Source organism: Patagioenas fasciata, chromosome 8 (genome assembly GCF_037038585.1).
Source record: "Patagioenas fasciata isolate bPatFas1 chromosome 8, bPatFas1.hap1, whole genome shotgun sequence".
In the NCBI taxonomy this organism is placed as follows: domain Eukaryota; kingdom Metazoa; phylum Chordata; class Aves; order Columbiformes; family Columbidae; genus Patagioenas; species Patagioenas fasciata.
In genome coordinates this window covers 21,990,678-22,007,405 of record NC_092527.1, presented here as the reverse complement: position 1 = coordinate 22,007,405, position 16,728 = coordinate 21,990,678, and the positions used below count along the sequence as shown (strand labels likewise).

The window sequence follows — 16,728 nt, the reverse complement described above, 5'->3', positions numbered from 1 at the left end:
GGCCCCAAAACTGCTCATTACCCTGGTCCTGTACAGCAGGGAAGGACGGTCTGCCTCGCCCTTGGCTGATTTTCATTTTATTATTGTAAATTCACTGTTCTCTCTTTATATATTTTTTAAACATATATTAGATATAAAAGTCAGAAATGCTCCTCTTTGAACTACATATACTGGTAGATTTATAGGCAAATTTTGAAAAGGTAGGCATATCAGGAAGCCCAACCTGATCAATGAACACAGCAGCAGCAAATGCCCCTCTCCAGGGACAAGTGAAAATTTATATATATATATGCATATATATATATATATGTAGATCTATTTACAAACACACACACATTCATCCTCCTCTACACCCCTCCCCTCCACCCCAGCCTCCTGCCCCAGTGGAGGCTGGGGCTGAGCAGGACAGGCTCTCACCATGCAGGTGCTGGCCGGGCTGAGCGCTGAGGAAGGCACTGGACGGATTCGGGAGTCCCAGCAGCATGGACCGTGGGCTTCCTCTGCTCCTATAGAACTGCTCTCCCTCTCTGTGCCTGTGCTCCCAGGGTGGGAGACCAGAGCTGGGGCATGCAGGCTCTCCAGCAGGACAGCCTAGGTTGGCAGCACTATGGAGTGGAAACCTGCTGCTCTGCAGCACTGTGCTGGCAGGACATCCCCAGTGTGACGGTAAATGCAGAGACCTATTTCCTAACCCAGGTGACCTCCAAGGAGCAAGAGGATGCTGTGGCCCAGGAGGGGAAACCTGCCTCAGCAATTCTACTCCAAACTGAAAAAGTCTGGGAAAGTCATCAGCTGGAGGCATGGAAGGCCCTGAGCAGCAAGAGCCCTGGCTGGGAGGGCCAGTGCAGTCCCACTGGGGCTGCTGGTGCCATCCTGCAGCAGCACAAGGCACTGCCTCTGGGAGAGACCCCCCGCTGCCATCCTCATTGAGGGTGCAGAGAGACTACTGCTGCCATCGCCTCCCAAGGAAGGGAAAAGACACTCCATGGTTTTGGCTCCTCTGACACAGTCACAGCAGCTGGCTACAAGGCTGGAGGGCCTAACCCTGTCCCCGTGGCCATGGAGGAGGGAGGAATGATGATCCCCCATCCACAGCACACCAGGCTTGTGTGGTGAAGAGGAGCGAACCCCCTGCTCCCTTGTGTCCCTGACAGAACGGGGCATCTGTACGATTGACTCCGACAGCCCCTGACTCAGTAGGGGCAACCCCAGAGGCTCAGGGGCAGCTATCAGTTGTCCCAATAGCTGAACCAGGTTGGTACCCCAGCAGTGACCCCAAACCTCGTGGGCAGCGAGGGGGCAGCCCCTGCAGGGGACACCAGCTGCTGGAGGAGCCCTGGCCACAGCTCGCACAAGGAGGGGAGGGCACCGCACATGCATGTGTGCACACATGCACACACACACACACAGAGGCAGCCGGGGTCTCTGAGACATTCAGGACAGGGGAGTCCCAGCAAAGCCCAATTTGGGGGTCCCCACCATAAGCCTTGTGGCCACTCCTGCGGTGTTCAGGCCATGGCCAGCCCTTCCCCATGGCTGTGAATGTGGGCCATGCTGGACACACCACTCTCGCCTTTGTAACTTTTGGGGGCCCGGCTGGCTTTTAGCAGGACCAGGAAGGTGTCCGTGGAGATGGCCCCAAACTCAAAGGTGAAGGTGCCGTAGAAGACCAGGACATCGATGATGAACATCCACTCACACAAGGCGGCCACATGCTGCAGAACAAAGCTCTCCTGGATGAAGAAGACACCACCTGAGGGCACCCCTGTCAAGGAAAGCACAGCTGAACCCCAACCACCCCATGGAGGACCATGTCCCACTGCCACTGCATGCTGGCACGGCTGCGAGCAGCCCTTCTCTGCAGGAAAGACACCATCGCCCCTAAAGCCAAGAAACCCCACGTGCTTCTGCCAGTACTGGGAGGGCCCCAACATGGGTGAGGTGGTGGCACACGTGCCCAAAACAGCCTTAGTAAATCATGGTACTGATACCAAGTGGGGATTTTCTGAAGAGGCCAGGGCAGGGGAAACTTGGGCTGCAGCCCTCAGGGCGAGCTGGGTGCCTGGCTGCCTCACCCTCCCCACACCCCTCGCCTCTTCCTCAAACCAGGCTGACCCTCCACATCCTCCTGCAGGATGCAAAGTCCATAAAACTCATCAGTGCTCCATCCCCTTGGTACAGGGGTTTGGGCTGCTGCAACCCAGCCCCGCAGCACCCCTATCCCTCTGCACTGCTGGCTGGCTCAACTCAAAAGAAAGGCCCTGCTCCCTCTCCTCCAGGTCCTACCGCTGCCAGAGCTTCTGTATCCTTCTCTCATCCCCACTGAGGATGTCTATAGAAACCTGCTCCCAGAGCCACCATGGGTGAGGTGGGCAAGCAGGTGCATCCCCCAGCCTTCCAGATGAAGCCCCCATCAGCACCCTGCCTTTTGCCAGTGGGATCAAGATCTGGGAGAGTCGGAGAGGCAGGGACCCTCTGCTCACTCCCCTCATCCCTCCAGGAGTGGTCCCAGCCTTTTCCTCACACCCTCCCCACCACATCTCCTTGCTTTCCCACTCCCAGTCCCCGGTGCTTACAGAGCAGCATGGCCACAGCAGAGACACTAGTCCTGTCTCTCTTGTCCTTATATGCCCTGCCTGTCCCTCCCAGCTGGCACAGCCCCATAGCACACTCGCCTTTCCCAACTCCCTGCCTGCTTCCCGTCCCTCCTGCCTGCTGTGGCGACAGAACGGGACCCTCTGGCACGTCCTATGCCTGACAGCACTCCCCAGGCTCCACCCATGCTGCTAACCCCAGCCAGACCCCAGTCAGCCTCTTTGGGACCCACGGACACCACATACTTTTTCCCCTTCCTGCCCAATAACCATCACCTTGTTTCCCGATTTATCCCTAACCTCAGTCCCAAATAAGCCCCTGGCTCCCCAGCCACACACTCAGGACCATTCTTCCAGCCCTGCTCTGCCTGCTCACTGAGCCTCCCTCGACCCCTGGGCAGGTTGGTCAGCGGGTGCCGGTGAACCACGCTGGCAGAGGTGCTGCCACGTGCCCACCTGGCACCTGAACAAAGTACTTTTGTACTCAGCTTCTGTATACAGGTAACACAGACGGACTTTGCATTGCCGAGGGCTCAACATACCTCTGTCTCATTTAAAAAACCATTAACCTGCCTTTCCACTCTGCAAGGTGTGGGGCTGGAGCCTGCAGCGGTGGCTGGGCTGCAGCAACCAGGGCAGGGCTGGTTTGGGGCACCCCAGCTCCCCAGGAGATGCTCCCCAGCACCTCAGCCCCCACACAGCCCTAATGCTGCTGCTCCTCCAGCCCACCCCTGCAGTGAACTGCCCACCCTCCACCCCTGCCCAGCCCTTCTCCTGGCACCATACCACACTGCCAGACCAAAGGAGGGAGGACCTGGGGCACATACCCAACATGAGGACCACCTTTCACCAGCCTATCCTGGATCTCCTCCCCACATCCTTCAGAAGGATACTAAAGACAAGGGTGACGAAGGCCACAGCAGTGAGGATGCTACGTAAGTGGCCGGTCCAGTACTGCCCGCGAGTTTTGGCCATGCGGTAGGTGAGGATGGACTGCAGGAACAGGAACAGCATGCTGGTGGGAAAGGCCACCCCTGCCCCGATGTAGTGTAGCACCTTGGCGTGATCCACCTGCGAGGGAGAGACCATTGGTACAGGCACCCCAGGATGCTCCCCCAGCATGGCTCTGCTCCTGCGGGGGTGCTCGTGCCCAGGCAGGAGTGCAGGCAGTGCCAGGCAGCTCACCCCGTGCCCAACTCCTGGCTGAAGAGCAGATTTGGAACCACCACCTACTGCTGGTATCTCAAAGTGCTTCTGTTTCCTCCATCCATGGGGCTGTAGCTCCAGAGCCCCTTGGGCCAACAGCCCTGTCATGTCCAAAGGCAAGGGACAGGGGTTCCCCTCTGCCCCTGAGCATCACTGGGGCTACCCACACGCCCTTGTGAGGGTCATAGCCCTGCCTTCGGCAGAGCTGCCAAGCTGTGGCTGAGACACAAGCAGGATCAGGGCCAGCAAAACTTTTCCCGGGGGGGCACTGACAGCAGCCTCCTGACAAGCGGAAGCGAGCAGCTGCCGCAGGCAGAGGGCAGGGAGCTGCCGGGAGCCCGGTGCCTGGCAGCACAGGCGTGGGGGTGAGTGCTGCTGGCTGCCAAGCCCTGGACTGCTTTGGACCCTGCGAGCACAGGCTCTGCCCAGACATGTTTCCTGGCATCACCTCCTGAGCAGCAAACATCCCTAGTGGGATAGCCGGGCAGCAGGAGCTTCGGCAGCTTGGCCAGGTCTCCTCTGCCAGGATGGCACATTTCTGCCTGCAGAGGGTCGTTGGCACATGGAAGGGGCAGACTGTGCAGAGGGCCTCAGATAAAGGTTAGACCAAACCCAGCATCTTAATCTGGACCGGAAACTATGCACAAGAGGACTCCCAGCACCCAGGGAAGAGCAGTGCTTGGCAAAGGTGAAAGTATGCATGGATGAGGGTGCTGGAACAAAACAATCACCCCACATCCTACACTGTTGAGCAGTGTTGCCTCTCCGCTCCAGCCAAGACCCTCTCCCCCCAGGAACCCCCCGAGGAGACGCCTTACCTGGAAGTTGCCGACCATGGTGAGGCCGGCGGCGCAGATCCAGCCAGTGGCCAGCCCCAGGGTGTTGAGCAGGGACGGCCCGAGGCGCTCCAGGAGGTGGGCATAACGCAGCAGCCCCACCAGGATGACTGTGGGAGGGAGACACAGCCCCATCACACACCACCACCTGCAGCCTCCCAAACCCACCCCTGCACCCTGGCTGGGGGTGAGTATCACAGGGCACCCCGCTCCCGGTCCCGCTCCCCCCGCAGCAAGGCACTTACCCATGAAGGAGCCCAGGCTGCAGATGAGGCTGAAGAAGCAGCTCTCAGGAGGCAGGGTGCCACACTTACTGCAGGGACAAGGCAAGGCCCAAGGAGCCCTCAGCCAGGGTGGGGAGGGGGGTGCAATACTTGCCCCTTACTTGCCCCCTCCCCAGGACACGCTCCTGGTTTGCCCCAGGGGGGCTCTTGGAGTGGCTGTGACCCCTGGCTGGCCCCATGTTCCCATCCCACGGCTGCTCACCTGACAAGGGGGATGTGGTCCAGCGTGCAGCAGGAGCCAGGGCTGTCCTCGCCACACGACTGGTTGTAATTCCTGCAAGGAGCAAAGGGACAGGCTGGGAGAGCTGCATGGCTGCCCAGCACCCTCCTGCCTCCTGCCCACAGCTGTTCACCAGTGAACACAGCCCAGCCCTGGGGTGTACCAGCCCCAGCACACACAGCCCTGGCAAGGGAGCATGGGTGGAGCCGGGTGTGCAGGCACCGACAGCTCTGGGCTTGCCTGGGATGGGTGGGAACACCAAGCTGAGTGGGAAATGGCCCCCATGGGCACAAGCACACCGGTGCAGCGCCACCCCACTGGGGAGGACCTGCCCAATAGCTGGGAGGAGCTGCCTGAGGGGGGACATGACAGGAGCAAGCCCCCAGGCTACCCTAGGCTGCCCCGAAAAACGGCAGGGCATCCCCGGGGTCTGTCACCCGCTCCCAGTGCCACCGGGCTGGGGCCAGCTCTGCTGCCCACAACCACTGCGGAGCCCTGGAAGTGCCTCCTATGGCCACAGACTCTGCAAAAACAGGGACCCAGAACTCTTATCGGTCTGAGACACCTTTCTGTACCACAGCTACCATCTGCAACCATAACCGAATTCCGTCCTGCGGGGGTATGTGCCCCCCTCACCCTCCTGGCTCTCTCAGAAGTTGGCACACACTTGCAGTGGGTTTTCAGGCACCCCTTTGCTGCAGCATCACCCAGACACCCAGCACCTCTGCCTGGCATGGCTGGGCACGGCCCCCTCCCCACCCCACAGGCAGGGAGCCCAAAGCGCTGTGCCACAAACGGCCCCTCCGACACCTCCAGCCCCACAGTGCGGATCGGGGCTGCACAGCCCTGCCCCGGCCGAGGCTGACCATCAGCTGTCTCCAGCCGCTCAGCAAGAGCACAGTTAAAAAGGCCTTTTTGGAAAGGGCCGGGCTGGGCTCTGGTGTTTTTTCAGTCTCCTCATTTACTGGTGGCTTTGTTTTCTGACCACGGAACCCTGGCGAGTCGTGGAGCTCCATGGCCTCCTGAAGGGCTTGCTCTTGGGGCCATGTTTGGTTTGGGAGGGTTTTTTTATTATTATTTTGTTTAAAATGAGTAGCCCGAGGCTGGGAAGCATTATTCATCATTAAAGGCTGGCTGTGCGGCAGAGACAGCCCAATACACACATTCTTCCCAAGGCAGAATCAGCCATCAGACAGGAAATGGCAGCGGGCTTTTTTTCTCCCTCTCCTTCAAACACTCTAGCAAGAATTAAACTAACATGGATTTTTCTGGGCAGATTTTTAAGGAGACACAACAAGCCGAAAACCCTGCAGAAGTTGCCAAGGGAGAAAACAGTTTTTCTTTTCCCAGCCCGTGCCTCATCCCCCATCCCGGGGTGCTGCAGGCAGCCCTGCCCGTGGGGTGTCTGGATGCCGCAGGGCCCTCCCGTCCTCCTAGCACTGCCAGACTTAGCCTCAAGCAAGCAAGCTTCAACCTTTCCATAGAGACACATAGCCCTCTGTAATTCCCTGACCACTTATTTTCGTATTTTCTTCATGCTGTGTTTTTTCAATGGCCCCATTCTCCCTGCTTGGTTTTCAGCGGGGCCAGACTGTTCACCGGAGCAGTTGTAACCGCAGGTGAGCCCGGGCCAGGGAGGGAGGGTGGCTTTTGATAGCCCTGCTCGGCCCTGGCACCCAAGCTGCTTTGCAAATGCAGGGCCCAACCCTGCCAGCAGCTCTGCTCCCAAAAGCCACTTGAGGGGTCACCCTGGGCTGACTGCACTGCCGCCACTGTGTCTGCTGGGGGAGAAGGTGGCTCTGTGCCCCCTTTCATGCTCTCACCTCTCCTGTCATCCCCAGCCCCCTCCCAGGGCCAGTCTGGTCCCTGACTCCCTTCCAGCACAGTGACGGTGCAGGGGGGCCTCGGCTACCCAGTGGCCCAGCACAGCACGGTCCGAGCAGGACAGGTCTGGAGAGAGACCTGGCATTACCAGGGTCTTTCACTGAGCTGCTCTGTGGCAAAGGGCCCCTGCTGATCCCCCAGGCCTTACCAGTTGTGGACGGGACAGATGTGGTTGTTAGAAAGTGCCATGGCGTACCTGGGGGAGACACAACAACAGGGGTTACCACAGCCACCTGCCTCCCTGCATCCCCACTCCTGGCAGCCACAGCCAGCTGCAGGAGCAGGGGGTAAAAGCGCTCACCCTGGGACACCTCCCGGATTTACAGAGCAGAAAAAAGTAAAGCAAGTGCATGAGCCCAGCTCACGCTCCAAGGACCTCTCACAGCCAGAACCAGGTCTGCCTGCCCAATACTCCTGTCCCTGCCAGGAGCTGCCTCCTGCTCTGGTTCAGTGTGGATGTAGCTGCTCCTGTGGGGACTCTCTCCCTTTGTGCTGCCGTGCCCTCTGAGCTCTCTGGGGATGCACCAGGTCTCTCCACCAGCTTACAGCCACGCAGCGTGTCACCTGATGACTACTAGGCTCTGCTGGGCTTCCCCTGGCCCATGCCTGGCCAGTGCCTGGAGCTAAAAGTCTGGAAAAGTATGTTGGCAAGCGCATTCTGGGCAGATAGGCTCTATCGAGCCTTTCACTGGGGAGACACCCCTGCACTTGGGTTACTGTAACAAGGAGTTCACGACACGCATCCCGCTCAGCTGCAGGGGCTCTTGTCCCTGTGGCCCCCCAGCCAGTAAGGAGCCCTCCTGCCTGGCAGCCACAGCAGCGGGTGGCCCCGCGCTGTTCAAATCGCCGCCGCCAGCAGTCGTAAACAACTCGGGTTAAAAATAGGCTCCTAGACCAGTAAGAAAACCCCTCTCCTGCCTGAGCTGGCCATGTAACAGCCAGGTTGTGAGAAGGATGATCCCAGCAGAGGGACATGGGGGCAAAGAGTGGGATAGCTGGGGGGAATCAAGGGGCAGGGCTGCCCATCCCAAGGGCCGCCCGCCAAGAGCATTGCCCCCCGCAGACCTCTTGCCCAGCCACTTCCCAGCACAGGTCTCCCGCAAGCACCCAGTCCCTGTCCAGCTCTCTGTGCCCTCCTGGGAGGGGGCAACAAGCAAAGAGAGGCACAAATAGCACTGCTCTCCTCCAGCAGGATATGTCCCCACTCATGTGGTCTGCCCTCATGGCTCTGCATCCCAGGCATGGCTGATGGGGCCTCGCACGGGCCATGCACTCCCAGATGCAACTGCCTGGCCTTACCATGCCAGTGTGCTGATGAGGGACACAACAAGAAAAAAGGCCCAAGATTACCTCTCCCGGGGCAGCTTTGTCTGCGAGGGCCACGAGCAGCACCTCCCACCCATGCTGCTCTGGGCTGGAGGGGCATCTGCCCCCGAGGGTCACCCACAGGAGGCGGCCAGGGCTTCATGGGACATCCAGGAGAAAAACTAAGGAGCACGAGTTTCATGCACCAGGGTCAGCATTCGGCTTTGACGTGAAGGAAGATGGCCGATATCACAGGGTGGGAAGCTCTTGGAGTGACCTGTGTAGTATGGTGTACGCTTGCCCCATCCCACAGCCCATGCAGTCCCATCACCTGTGCTGGGGCTCCCTGTGCCTTTGGGAAAAGTCCCTCATCCAGCACCTACCACCCTGCAGTAGTAGCACAGCGGGGCTGATGTACCAGGGCAGGACAGCCCTATGTGATCAGCTGAGAACCCAGGGCCAAGGCCTGTGGAAGTGACCAGCAAGGTGGGTTAGCGCTGCTCACCAGGTGGTACATCCTCCACCTCCAGCACAAGGCACAAGTACCCTTTGGCCCTCCCATCCGTCCTATCTGGGGCCAGCATGTGATGAGTGCTCATGGCATGGCAGGACCTGGGCTAGTGGCATCGCTCACAGGACCATTCCTGTGCCCCCTAAGCTTGTATTCACGCCTGGACAGGGACACACGATCTCAGGGAGTGTCAGAGGCATAAGGCCAGGGAGGCACATGCCAGCACCGCTGTGGAGGACACAGCGACCACGCAGGGTGGCTGGGGTGGACAGGGAGGTGTGGGCGCAACTGAGTATGCAGAAGCACCCCAACACGATGTGAGCCCGGCAGTGCCCCGCAACACTCTGCCTCACAGCATCCTCCAGCCCCCTGCCCCGCAGCATCCCGCCCCGCAACTGGGGTGACCCCGTCCCGGCAGACCCGGCCCCGCCGTCAGTGGGGTAAGGGTCTGGCGGCGGCTCCGGGCCGTCCCGCGGCACTCACACGATCCACATGCCGGTGATAGTGAAGGCAGGCAGCGTGACGGGCAGGATCCCCCAGGCCGGCATCCTGGGGCCGGGCATGCCCCGTCGGGCTACGGGCGAGCGGGGCCGCCGGCGGAGCCTCCCCGCTGCCTCCTGCTGCCGAGCCGGGGCCGGGCCGCGCTCCCCATGGGCGGCCGGGGCCGGGCCGGGCGAGCAGAGCGAGGCCGGCCGCGCAGAGCCGAGCCGAGCCGAGCCGGGACAGCCCAGCCCGGCCCCGCCCCGCGGGCAGCGTGGGTCCCGCTCGGGGGGCAGGGCCCGCCCCGTCCGGCGCCGAGCGGGGACGTCCCGGCGCGGCCCCGAGCGCCACGTGGCGGCCGCGCTGCCGGCCCTGGGGGTTGCGCCGGCAAGCCCGGCCGAGCTGAGCTGGGGACGGCAGCCGGCAGGCGGGGAGCGAGAACTGCACGGAGCCGCCCGCCAGAGCTCGGTCCGCCGGGCAGGCAGCCTGCGGCCAGAGCAGCTCCGAGAGCTCGGTCCTGAGCCTTGTCCTGCGCAGGACACAGCCGGGGTGGAGGGACAGGCTCCTGCTCGGCAACAACAGCGCAAAGGGGACGCTGGGGCAGCGCCCCGCAGCAAACAGCCCTCCCTGGCGCTGCAGCCTGGAGTGGCCTTTGCCAAGGCTACTGCAGCTGCTGGCTGCAGGGCGCTGAGGACTCTCCCCCTCCCCAGTGATGTGCTCTCTGTGCCTAACATTGTCCCTGTGCCTGTGTCGACGGGGCCGTGGGCTCCTCCAGCAAGCATAAGCCCAAAGGGCACCACCTTAGCTACAGTGCTGGGTAATGTCCAGGAGGAGAAGACCGTGCTCAGTCCCCTTTTCTTCCTCATGGGAAGAAGGTTTAACATAAGCTCAGCCTTTCCCTCCGAGGACAAGGTTTAGGCCTGATCTTGCACTCTCACCAAAGGGCTAGTGACACCTTGGCTGACCCACACACACTGCAAGCCACCACATGTATCATCCTGACCTGGTAAGGGTGACCTCAGCTTTTGCAGACACTGTCTATAAATGGCTCAACTAGGGATTAAGTTTAGCAGCCACCCACCAACCCTGCTGCCCTGAGAAATCTACATTTTTCTTTAGTGGGAAACTTGAGAAGATGAAGCACAACTTTGCCTGGCAGAGCTGCCAGGCTGCGGGAAGACTATGGCAGCCCCATTTCACTATCAGTAACTCAGCAATAATCCACTACCCCACTCTGCCGCTGCTTATGGGCATGTGTTTACAAGCCTCAAAATATTTGGTGTAGCCAAAAGGTGCACACGCCCCTTGACCCCAGAGTGGCTGGTGCCCATGGAGCCCGCAGCTTCCCTTCTGCAGAGATGAGCTGCTGGGGAACAGCCCTTGCCCTGGCCTGGGGGACAAACAGCTCCAGCCACCCACCACCTCACCACCTCACTGGAGCCAGGGTGCAGGTTATGCAACTGGAGGAGTCATGTTGCACACTGGAACTTGTAGTCTGGGGGACCCCTTTGACTCGCACTCCGGGCAGCCTCCTTGCAGGCTTGAGGGTCTCTCCTTGCTGTTCAGCATGTCAGTTCCCCGACCTTCCGCTGCAGGAACTGCACTCCAGAGCTTCGCTCCCAAGCGGGTCATGCTCCCAAAGCTGCCCCTGCATATCTGCCTACCGGCAGGCAGGGGGCCAGGCCCTCCCTGTCGCAGCAGCCCCCATGGCCGCAGGGACAGAGGCAGTGGGAACAATGCTGGCCAGGGTGGTGGGCACCAGGCCAGCAGCACAGCTGCTGCCACCTCCAGCAGCCTTGGCGGGGCTCAGATTGCTCCCAGGCCATGAGGTGCACGGTACAGCCCCCGGGCTGCCTGCCACACCGTGGGGCGGAGCGGGGCACAGGCTCCATAACAGAAGCATTTTTTTCCAGGAGTTCAAACAGCTGGCACTTCTAGGAGTGAGGGTAACTCCTAAAAAAGCCATCTCACTGTTGGAAAATACTTAATGGAGATCTTTACTACAGACCAGGTCTTCTGAGTATGCTCGATTCAATTTAAAATCTGAATCTGAGCATTTAAAAATTTAATCTAAAAGCAACATTGCTTCAGTTTCGCAAGTTTCAGTGCCAAATTTATATTTTTCAGTCAGGGTTTATCTTTCACTAGGGCTTTCTCCCACTAGGAACCTTCACACCTAGGCGGAAAACACCAACTTCCCAGTGACCCCTCCTACTAATACACACTAAATACCAACACTTACTTCTGTTTCAATGGCGAAGTTCTAGATGTAAATAGGAAGAGAAGAGGTACGTAAATCCAAACTAGGTGATGTCTGTCCAGCCGCTTCTGGAAAACAGTGAGTCAGACCCATAAAAATGAGAAGTCCAAGACTAGAAAAAGTATATGCTGGGACAAACCTGAAGGACAGTGTTGTGAACACCACTCTTCATCAACAGCCACTGGTGATATGACTGTCTTTCATGTATTTTAAGTTACAAATCGAGGTCAAGAGACTTATTGATAAAAATACGTATCGCAGCACATGCCACCTGTTAGTTGATTCTGGTCTCCTTTCAGTTCAAACATTTTCCCTGCTATTTTTTCTCTATAACACAAAAAACCTCATTATTGCAAAATCTAAACAACATTAAAAGATTTTTTTCCCAGTCCATTCCTATTTACAGTCTAGTGAAAACTGTTTAAAGTGCAAGTCTGTCTGTCTTTCCAGCCAACATTCTTTCCATTCCAGTCCAGTCCTGCTTCCTGCAGTTTCCTTGGGTGGCTTTTGCTTTGTACCACAATTGTCTGAATTAAATTGTAGTGCTCCCCGTAGGAACTGGGTTTGCAAACACAGTTTAAAACACAGCATCCCCCAAAACAACTGCCTGAAGGCAGTGGGAAAAACTGAGCTTTGCCATTAGCTGACACCACACCACAAGTCGAAGGACCATCTGGGGATCAGAGGGCAATAGTGCTGACATCAAGACACTTGACAATTGAGCAATGGTTTGCAGAGTTAATCATCTAAAGGTTTCAGCAAGCATTTTGGAGACAGCTCAGAAAAACACAGCTGTAAATAGAAGCAAAGGCTCAGAAACAGAAGATACACGCAGGTTGGATACAGGGCCACGGGCAGCACAAGGACTTGAATACATGAATGAAAACATCCCAGGGCTGGAAGGACACAATCTGAAAGCAACGGAAGGTGAAGAAGAGAAGGCTGCAGTAGTGAAAATATGCCAGGAATGGTGGATATGGGGTAGGGGAACCAGGATTTATTAACGGGACTTTCCTAGTATGCACATTACTCTTCCATTACGCAATATTTAGATCTTCACTCATGCAATTCAAACAAACTCCAAGTTTTTAAACCCCTTATCAGGCCCATAGGAGTCTCTCGGAATCCTTGTGATAGGGAAGGCATTGGTACCTCACACAGCTCTACGGACACCATGGCACTGCGTGGATCTTGCCACAAGACAAAGTGTAATATATCAGGAGGAAAGTATGTGTGGTTGTCCATATCCACAGCAAGCAGTAGCCCTGGAAGAGCCCAGGATGTCTCATGCCCTCTTGAAGTCCAAATCCTGTCAGCAGAAATGAGAATTTCTTCCTCAGACAGAAAATGCTCCTTTCTCCAAAGTCAGCCAGGTTGTCACCAAGGTCCATGTTCTGGCTATGCAATGAGTTGCTGCAGAGCACCTGCTCTGTAGCCCTGGTCTCTGCCCTCAGTCCTGGCGATGCATGAGCAGATACCAACATAACACCAGAAATTTTAAAGCTGAATCTAAACGGTTGCCAGAAAGAGCAGCAATCTCACTGTCACTGCTCTACTTTGCCCACGATGGGAGCCATTACTGCTTAGCCCCTTGATGGCCACCCTCCACTGTAGCCCCACCACAAGCTGACCATTTGTTAGGGCAACTCCCCCCGTGCTCCCCGCACACTGAGCACACTGTTGGAGGATCCTGGTGTATCAAGCCAGGGGGCTGGCAGCTGAGCACAGCACCTTGACAGCTGAACTCTCTTCCCAAAGCTCTGATCCGCAGAACCATGACAGAAAAGGAGTGCAACACCGAAGCATTAATTTACAGGATGCATTTATTACACTGTAAAAAGTCCATTGGATTTATAGCCATTTACCCTGTATGTACACTGGTTGTACTCTCACCCCAACCATAGGATCCTCTCAGTACAGTATAAACTGGGTTGGAGTCCCACCCATGCCCCTGCCAGTCACCAGTGAGATTTCCAAGATTGGTATTCTTGAGAATTTAGCCAACTAATAGACAGAGGAGGAAGAACAGAGATGCAGCGCTTGCCAGGCAGCCAGCTCTGCTCTGGGCAGGAGGGCGTGGAAGAGCAGGACATCCTTGCTGCAAGGCAGAAGCACTAGAATGACTACCAGGGCCTCAGCTGCAGGGATGTTTTAGGTGGAGAAGGCGGTGGGCTCCCAACAACCAGAAGATGCAGAGGAGTGCAGTCTCTGCAGAGCTTCCAAGAGAAAGCAGAGCAGACTTTCTGGGCATTTGTCATCAGGTGCCACAGATCCCCACATCTTCTCTAGCTGAAGAGGATGTTCTAAGGAATGGGGCTGGACACTAAGAGGCCAACATAGTGAGTAGTGGACAACACAGCACTGCTGTGCACCCCAGGGGTGAGGCTCCCCAAGTGCTGTTGGAGAGATGGCCATGGTGCTCTGCTCTCAGCTCACAGGACTCTGTGTTTCCTTCTCATCTGCTCAACTAGGCAGAGCCTTCTGAATTTGCTGTCTCCAACCAGAAACCCCAATTACATTTACAGGAGGAGGGAGGAACACAGCACTGCCCCTACCGGGCTCCCTTGCTCCCTGTCTGGCATGGGGATTGCTGTGATCTGTGCTGCAGAAAGCAAGCATGTGGCTACAGCAGACAAGAAGCCCTATGCAACAAGTTGGGAGCTGCACTGTAAGCATCCACATTTCTACACAAATTTCTCAACCTGCTAAACCCAGGCATGCCCAGAGCCCAAACAAAGCAGTGCAACCAGAAGCACAGGCAAGAAAGCTAGGGAATGGCTGGAGAATTGTCCAGGGACTGGACTGAATAATCTGATAGTCAGTCCTGTACTGCAGCCTCTCTCTGGTGTGACCTCACAGAGTTTTCCCTCTTCACCAGATGAACTGGTGGCAGCTTGGTCCCACGCTGCTGGGTGTGGGAATTGCCTGGCCCCTGAGATTGTGAAGGCAGGAAGGAGACTGGTCAGTGAAACTGGGCATTCCTCCAAGAAGACAGGGATTTCTAGGTGGCTGTCCCAAGATGTGAACAGAATGTGACATGCTCCAAGAGTACTGTGGCAGCAGCCCTTCTGCTCAGGTTAGCATCACCTTCTAAAGTAAACATGCTTGCTATCAGAGAACATTTGGCCAGCACCCTCTACCCACAGAACTTCCTCAGCAGACAGTTCTCAAGACACCCTCAAACTAATTGACTTCAGAGGTTGTCATGGGGTCAGTGGACCGTGGAGTAGCTAAGAGGGGAACAGGAGAAGTGGCCTCAATTAGGGCTGGGTTGAGAATGATTGGCAGAGTCATAGGTGGCACCCCAACCTGCAGGGGAGAGGCGAGAGGCTGCAGGATGAGTGGTGGCTGTGCTGTCGTAGGAGGTATGTCTGTAACGGGGCTTGTCTTTGTTGGAGCTGATGCTGGGAAAGAAGGAGAGGCAGAGGTGCTGATGGTGGGCGAGGCAGGTGCAGCGGCTCTCTCAGACTCTGGAAGAAGGAAGAGACAAAATACATCCTTACACAGGCCCTGACAAAGTCACCCTTCAGCTCAAAGCTCAGCAGGGCTGAAGGGGCCTTTTCAGACTTGCCCCTTCCACCTACCTTCATGCAAGGCCCTGAGGGGCAGACACCTATCACAGGCATTCTGTCCCAAGCTCTGCCCACCCCAGTAGCCTCAGCAAGAAGGCCACAACCTGTCCATATGGAAGCAAAACAGTTCTACAACACCAGAGACCTGGTCACTGTAGATCATGCTAAACCAAGGAAAAGCAGATCCATGCCAGCATACTGGGAAGATGATTCCAGAAAGAAGCAAACAGGACTCACCACTGGCACCCACTTCACAGGGCTTCTCCAAAGGAGCCAGGTGGGTGGCCGGTCTCACATCCCCCACAGGAGAGGGGGGCACTATTGATTTCTGATGCTGCTGCTCCATTGGTATGCTGGGGACAGGGTCTAGGAAAACAAAACAAGCAGTGAGCCCACACACCAGTTGCCAACTCCTTTGCCCTCTCTCAGTTTGGCCTCCTTGTGCCAAGCTCCAACAGCCTCCTGCACCCACCATTTCATCAGCCCCCAGGCACTATGGCAGCTGGGTACTGGACAAGGTGCAAGCACTTGGTCCAAGACCAGTTTTCTTAAGGTTTCTCAGCCCCTTGTACCTTGGATGACTGTCTGTTTGAAGAGCTCATCTCGCAGCCTAGGTAAGAAACAGTCAATCCGCTCCCAGGTGATCTCCCAGAGATCCGAGTATCCTGTCCGAGAGTCAGCGCTGTGGAATATTCCAGCTGTATCCATTACAAGCAGCATGTTCTTCAGAGACTCTGGAATGGCCTCCAGCTGTAATCAGAGACACTCCTCAGGACACAGAGAATGGACATATAGCAATGAACAAAAGTTTAAAACAGCTGATGGGCTGCCTTGGAAACAAGAGGACACGGGGAGAGAACATGGAACAAAATGGTTTTGGAAGGATTAAAAGGTTAAAATCAAGAACAAAAACAAAAACCACCTTTCAAGTTTATAAGGTTAAAACCAATGAATAGTTGTTCAAAGCACTGCAGTATCACTTTCAGCACCTTACCAGCAAGTCACTGGAGCCAGCATGCATGTATTTGTCCATGAAGTCCAGGATTGTCAGCCACAGGGCAGCAAAGGTGGTCAGTGAGAGCAGTGGGGAGAGATGCTGTAGGAACACCTAGAAAAAAACACAGCTACTATCAACAAGTAATATCAGGGTTGCTGCTCACAGCTTGATAAGCCAGTCTTGCAAATCTGGAATCCCCCTCCCTGTGGCAGGCTGGGAGCACGCACAGGCCCAGCCTGCAGACACCAGAGGCCTCCACGCTTCTGAGCTGCACATGTAGAGGAGTGGATCTTGTCTCCTTGGCATGAGGCTACTGCAGTCTGCATCACCACGTCTGCCAGTCCTCCCAGACCCTCTGCCCTAGGTCAGTACTATCAGCTTGTGACATGCATAATTTCACCGTTAGAACAGACTGTCTCTAACTAGTGCCAGGTGAAATACTTCCCTCTTCAGCCTTCATGAAACCACAATCTCCTTCCTGACATTTTTTCCAGAGGTCAGGATCATGGATACAGTTCTGGAAAGAAGGCATGTCCCAACAGCAGAAGATGATGGAAAAGCCCAGCACTGAAGACAGTC

At 56.6% G+C, this 16,728-nt stretch overlaps 2 protein-coding genes across 6 annotated transcripts in view; both read right to left on the bottom strand.

Moving 5' to 3' along the window:
- Positions 1 to 155: 155 nt before the first annotated feature.
- On the bottom strand, positions 156 to 9,549 carry TMEM150A (transmembrane protein 150A). Its single transcript, XM_065843462.2, has 7 exons — positions 9,324 to 9,549; positions 7,173 to 7,220; positions 5,123 to 5,194; positions 4,882 to 4,949; positions 4,619 to 4,746; positions 3,488 to 3,665; positions 156 to 1,753 (listed from the first exon to the last, which is right to left on the bottom strand). Exons 1-7 carry the CDS (start codon positions 9,401 to 9,403, stop codon positions 1,509 to 1,511), a joined length of 819 nt encoding a protein of 272 aa, XP_065699534.1. The 5' UTR covers positions 9,404 to 9,549; the 3' UTR covers positions 156 to 1,508.
- Positions 9,550 to 13,385: 3,836 nt separating this feature from the next.
- The window catches only part of GBF1 (golgi brefeldin A resistant guanine nucleotide exchange factor 1), a 107,148-nt gene continuing 103,805 nt past the window's right edge, over positions 13,386 to 16,728 (bottom strand). For all 5 annotated transcript variants that reach the window (XM_071811887.1, XM_071811888.1, XM_065843014.2 and 2 more), the window contains 4 exons: positions 16,147 to 16,260; positions 15,725 to 15,902; positions 15,390 to 15,518; positions 13,386 to 15,050 (listed from right to left, as the gene is read on the bottom strand). In XM_071811887.1, the coding sequence (XP_071667988.1) occupies positions 14,764 to 15,050; positions 15,390 to 15,518; positions 15,725 to 15,902; positions 16,147 to 16,260 (708 nt within the window). In that variant the 3' untranslated portion in view covers positions 13,386 to 14,763. The remainder of the gene's footprint in view (positions 15,051 to 15,389; positions 15,519 to 15,724; positions 15,903 to 16,146; positions 16,261 to 16,728) is intronic.

Bases quoted from the DNA above. Each gene is read 5' to 3' on its own strand.
- TMEM150A (XM_065843462.2), bottom strand. From the start codon at position 9,403: ATGCCCGGCCCCAGGATGCCGGCCTGGGGGATCCTGCCCGTCACGCTG. The intron at 7,221-9,323 runs GTGAGTGCCGCG...TGTCTCCCCCAG, and splicing joins ATCACCGGCATGTGGATCGT to GTACGCCATGGCACTTTCTA. The intron at 4,950-5,122 runs GTGAGCAGCCGT...TTGTCCCTGCAG, and splicing joins GACCACATCCCCCTTGTCAG to TAAGTGTGGCACCCTGCCTC.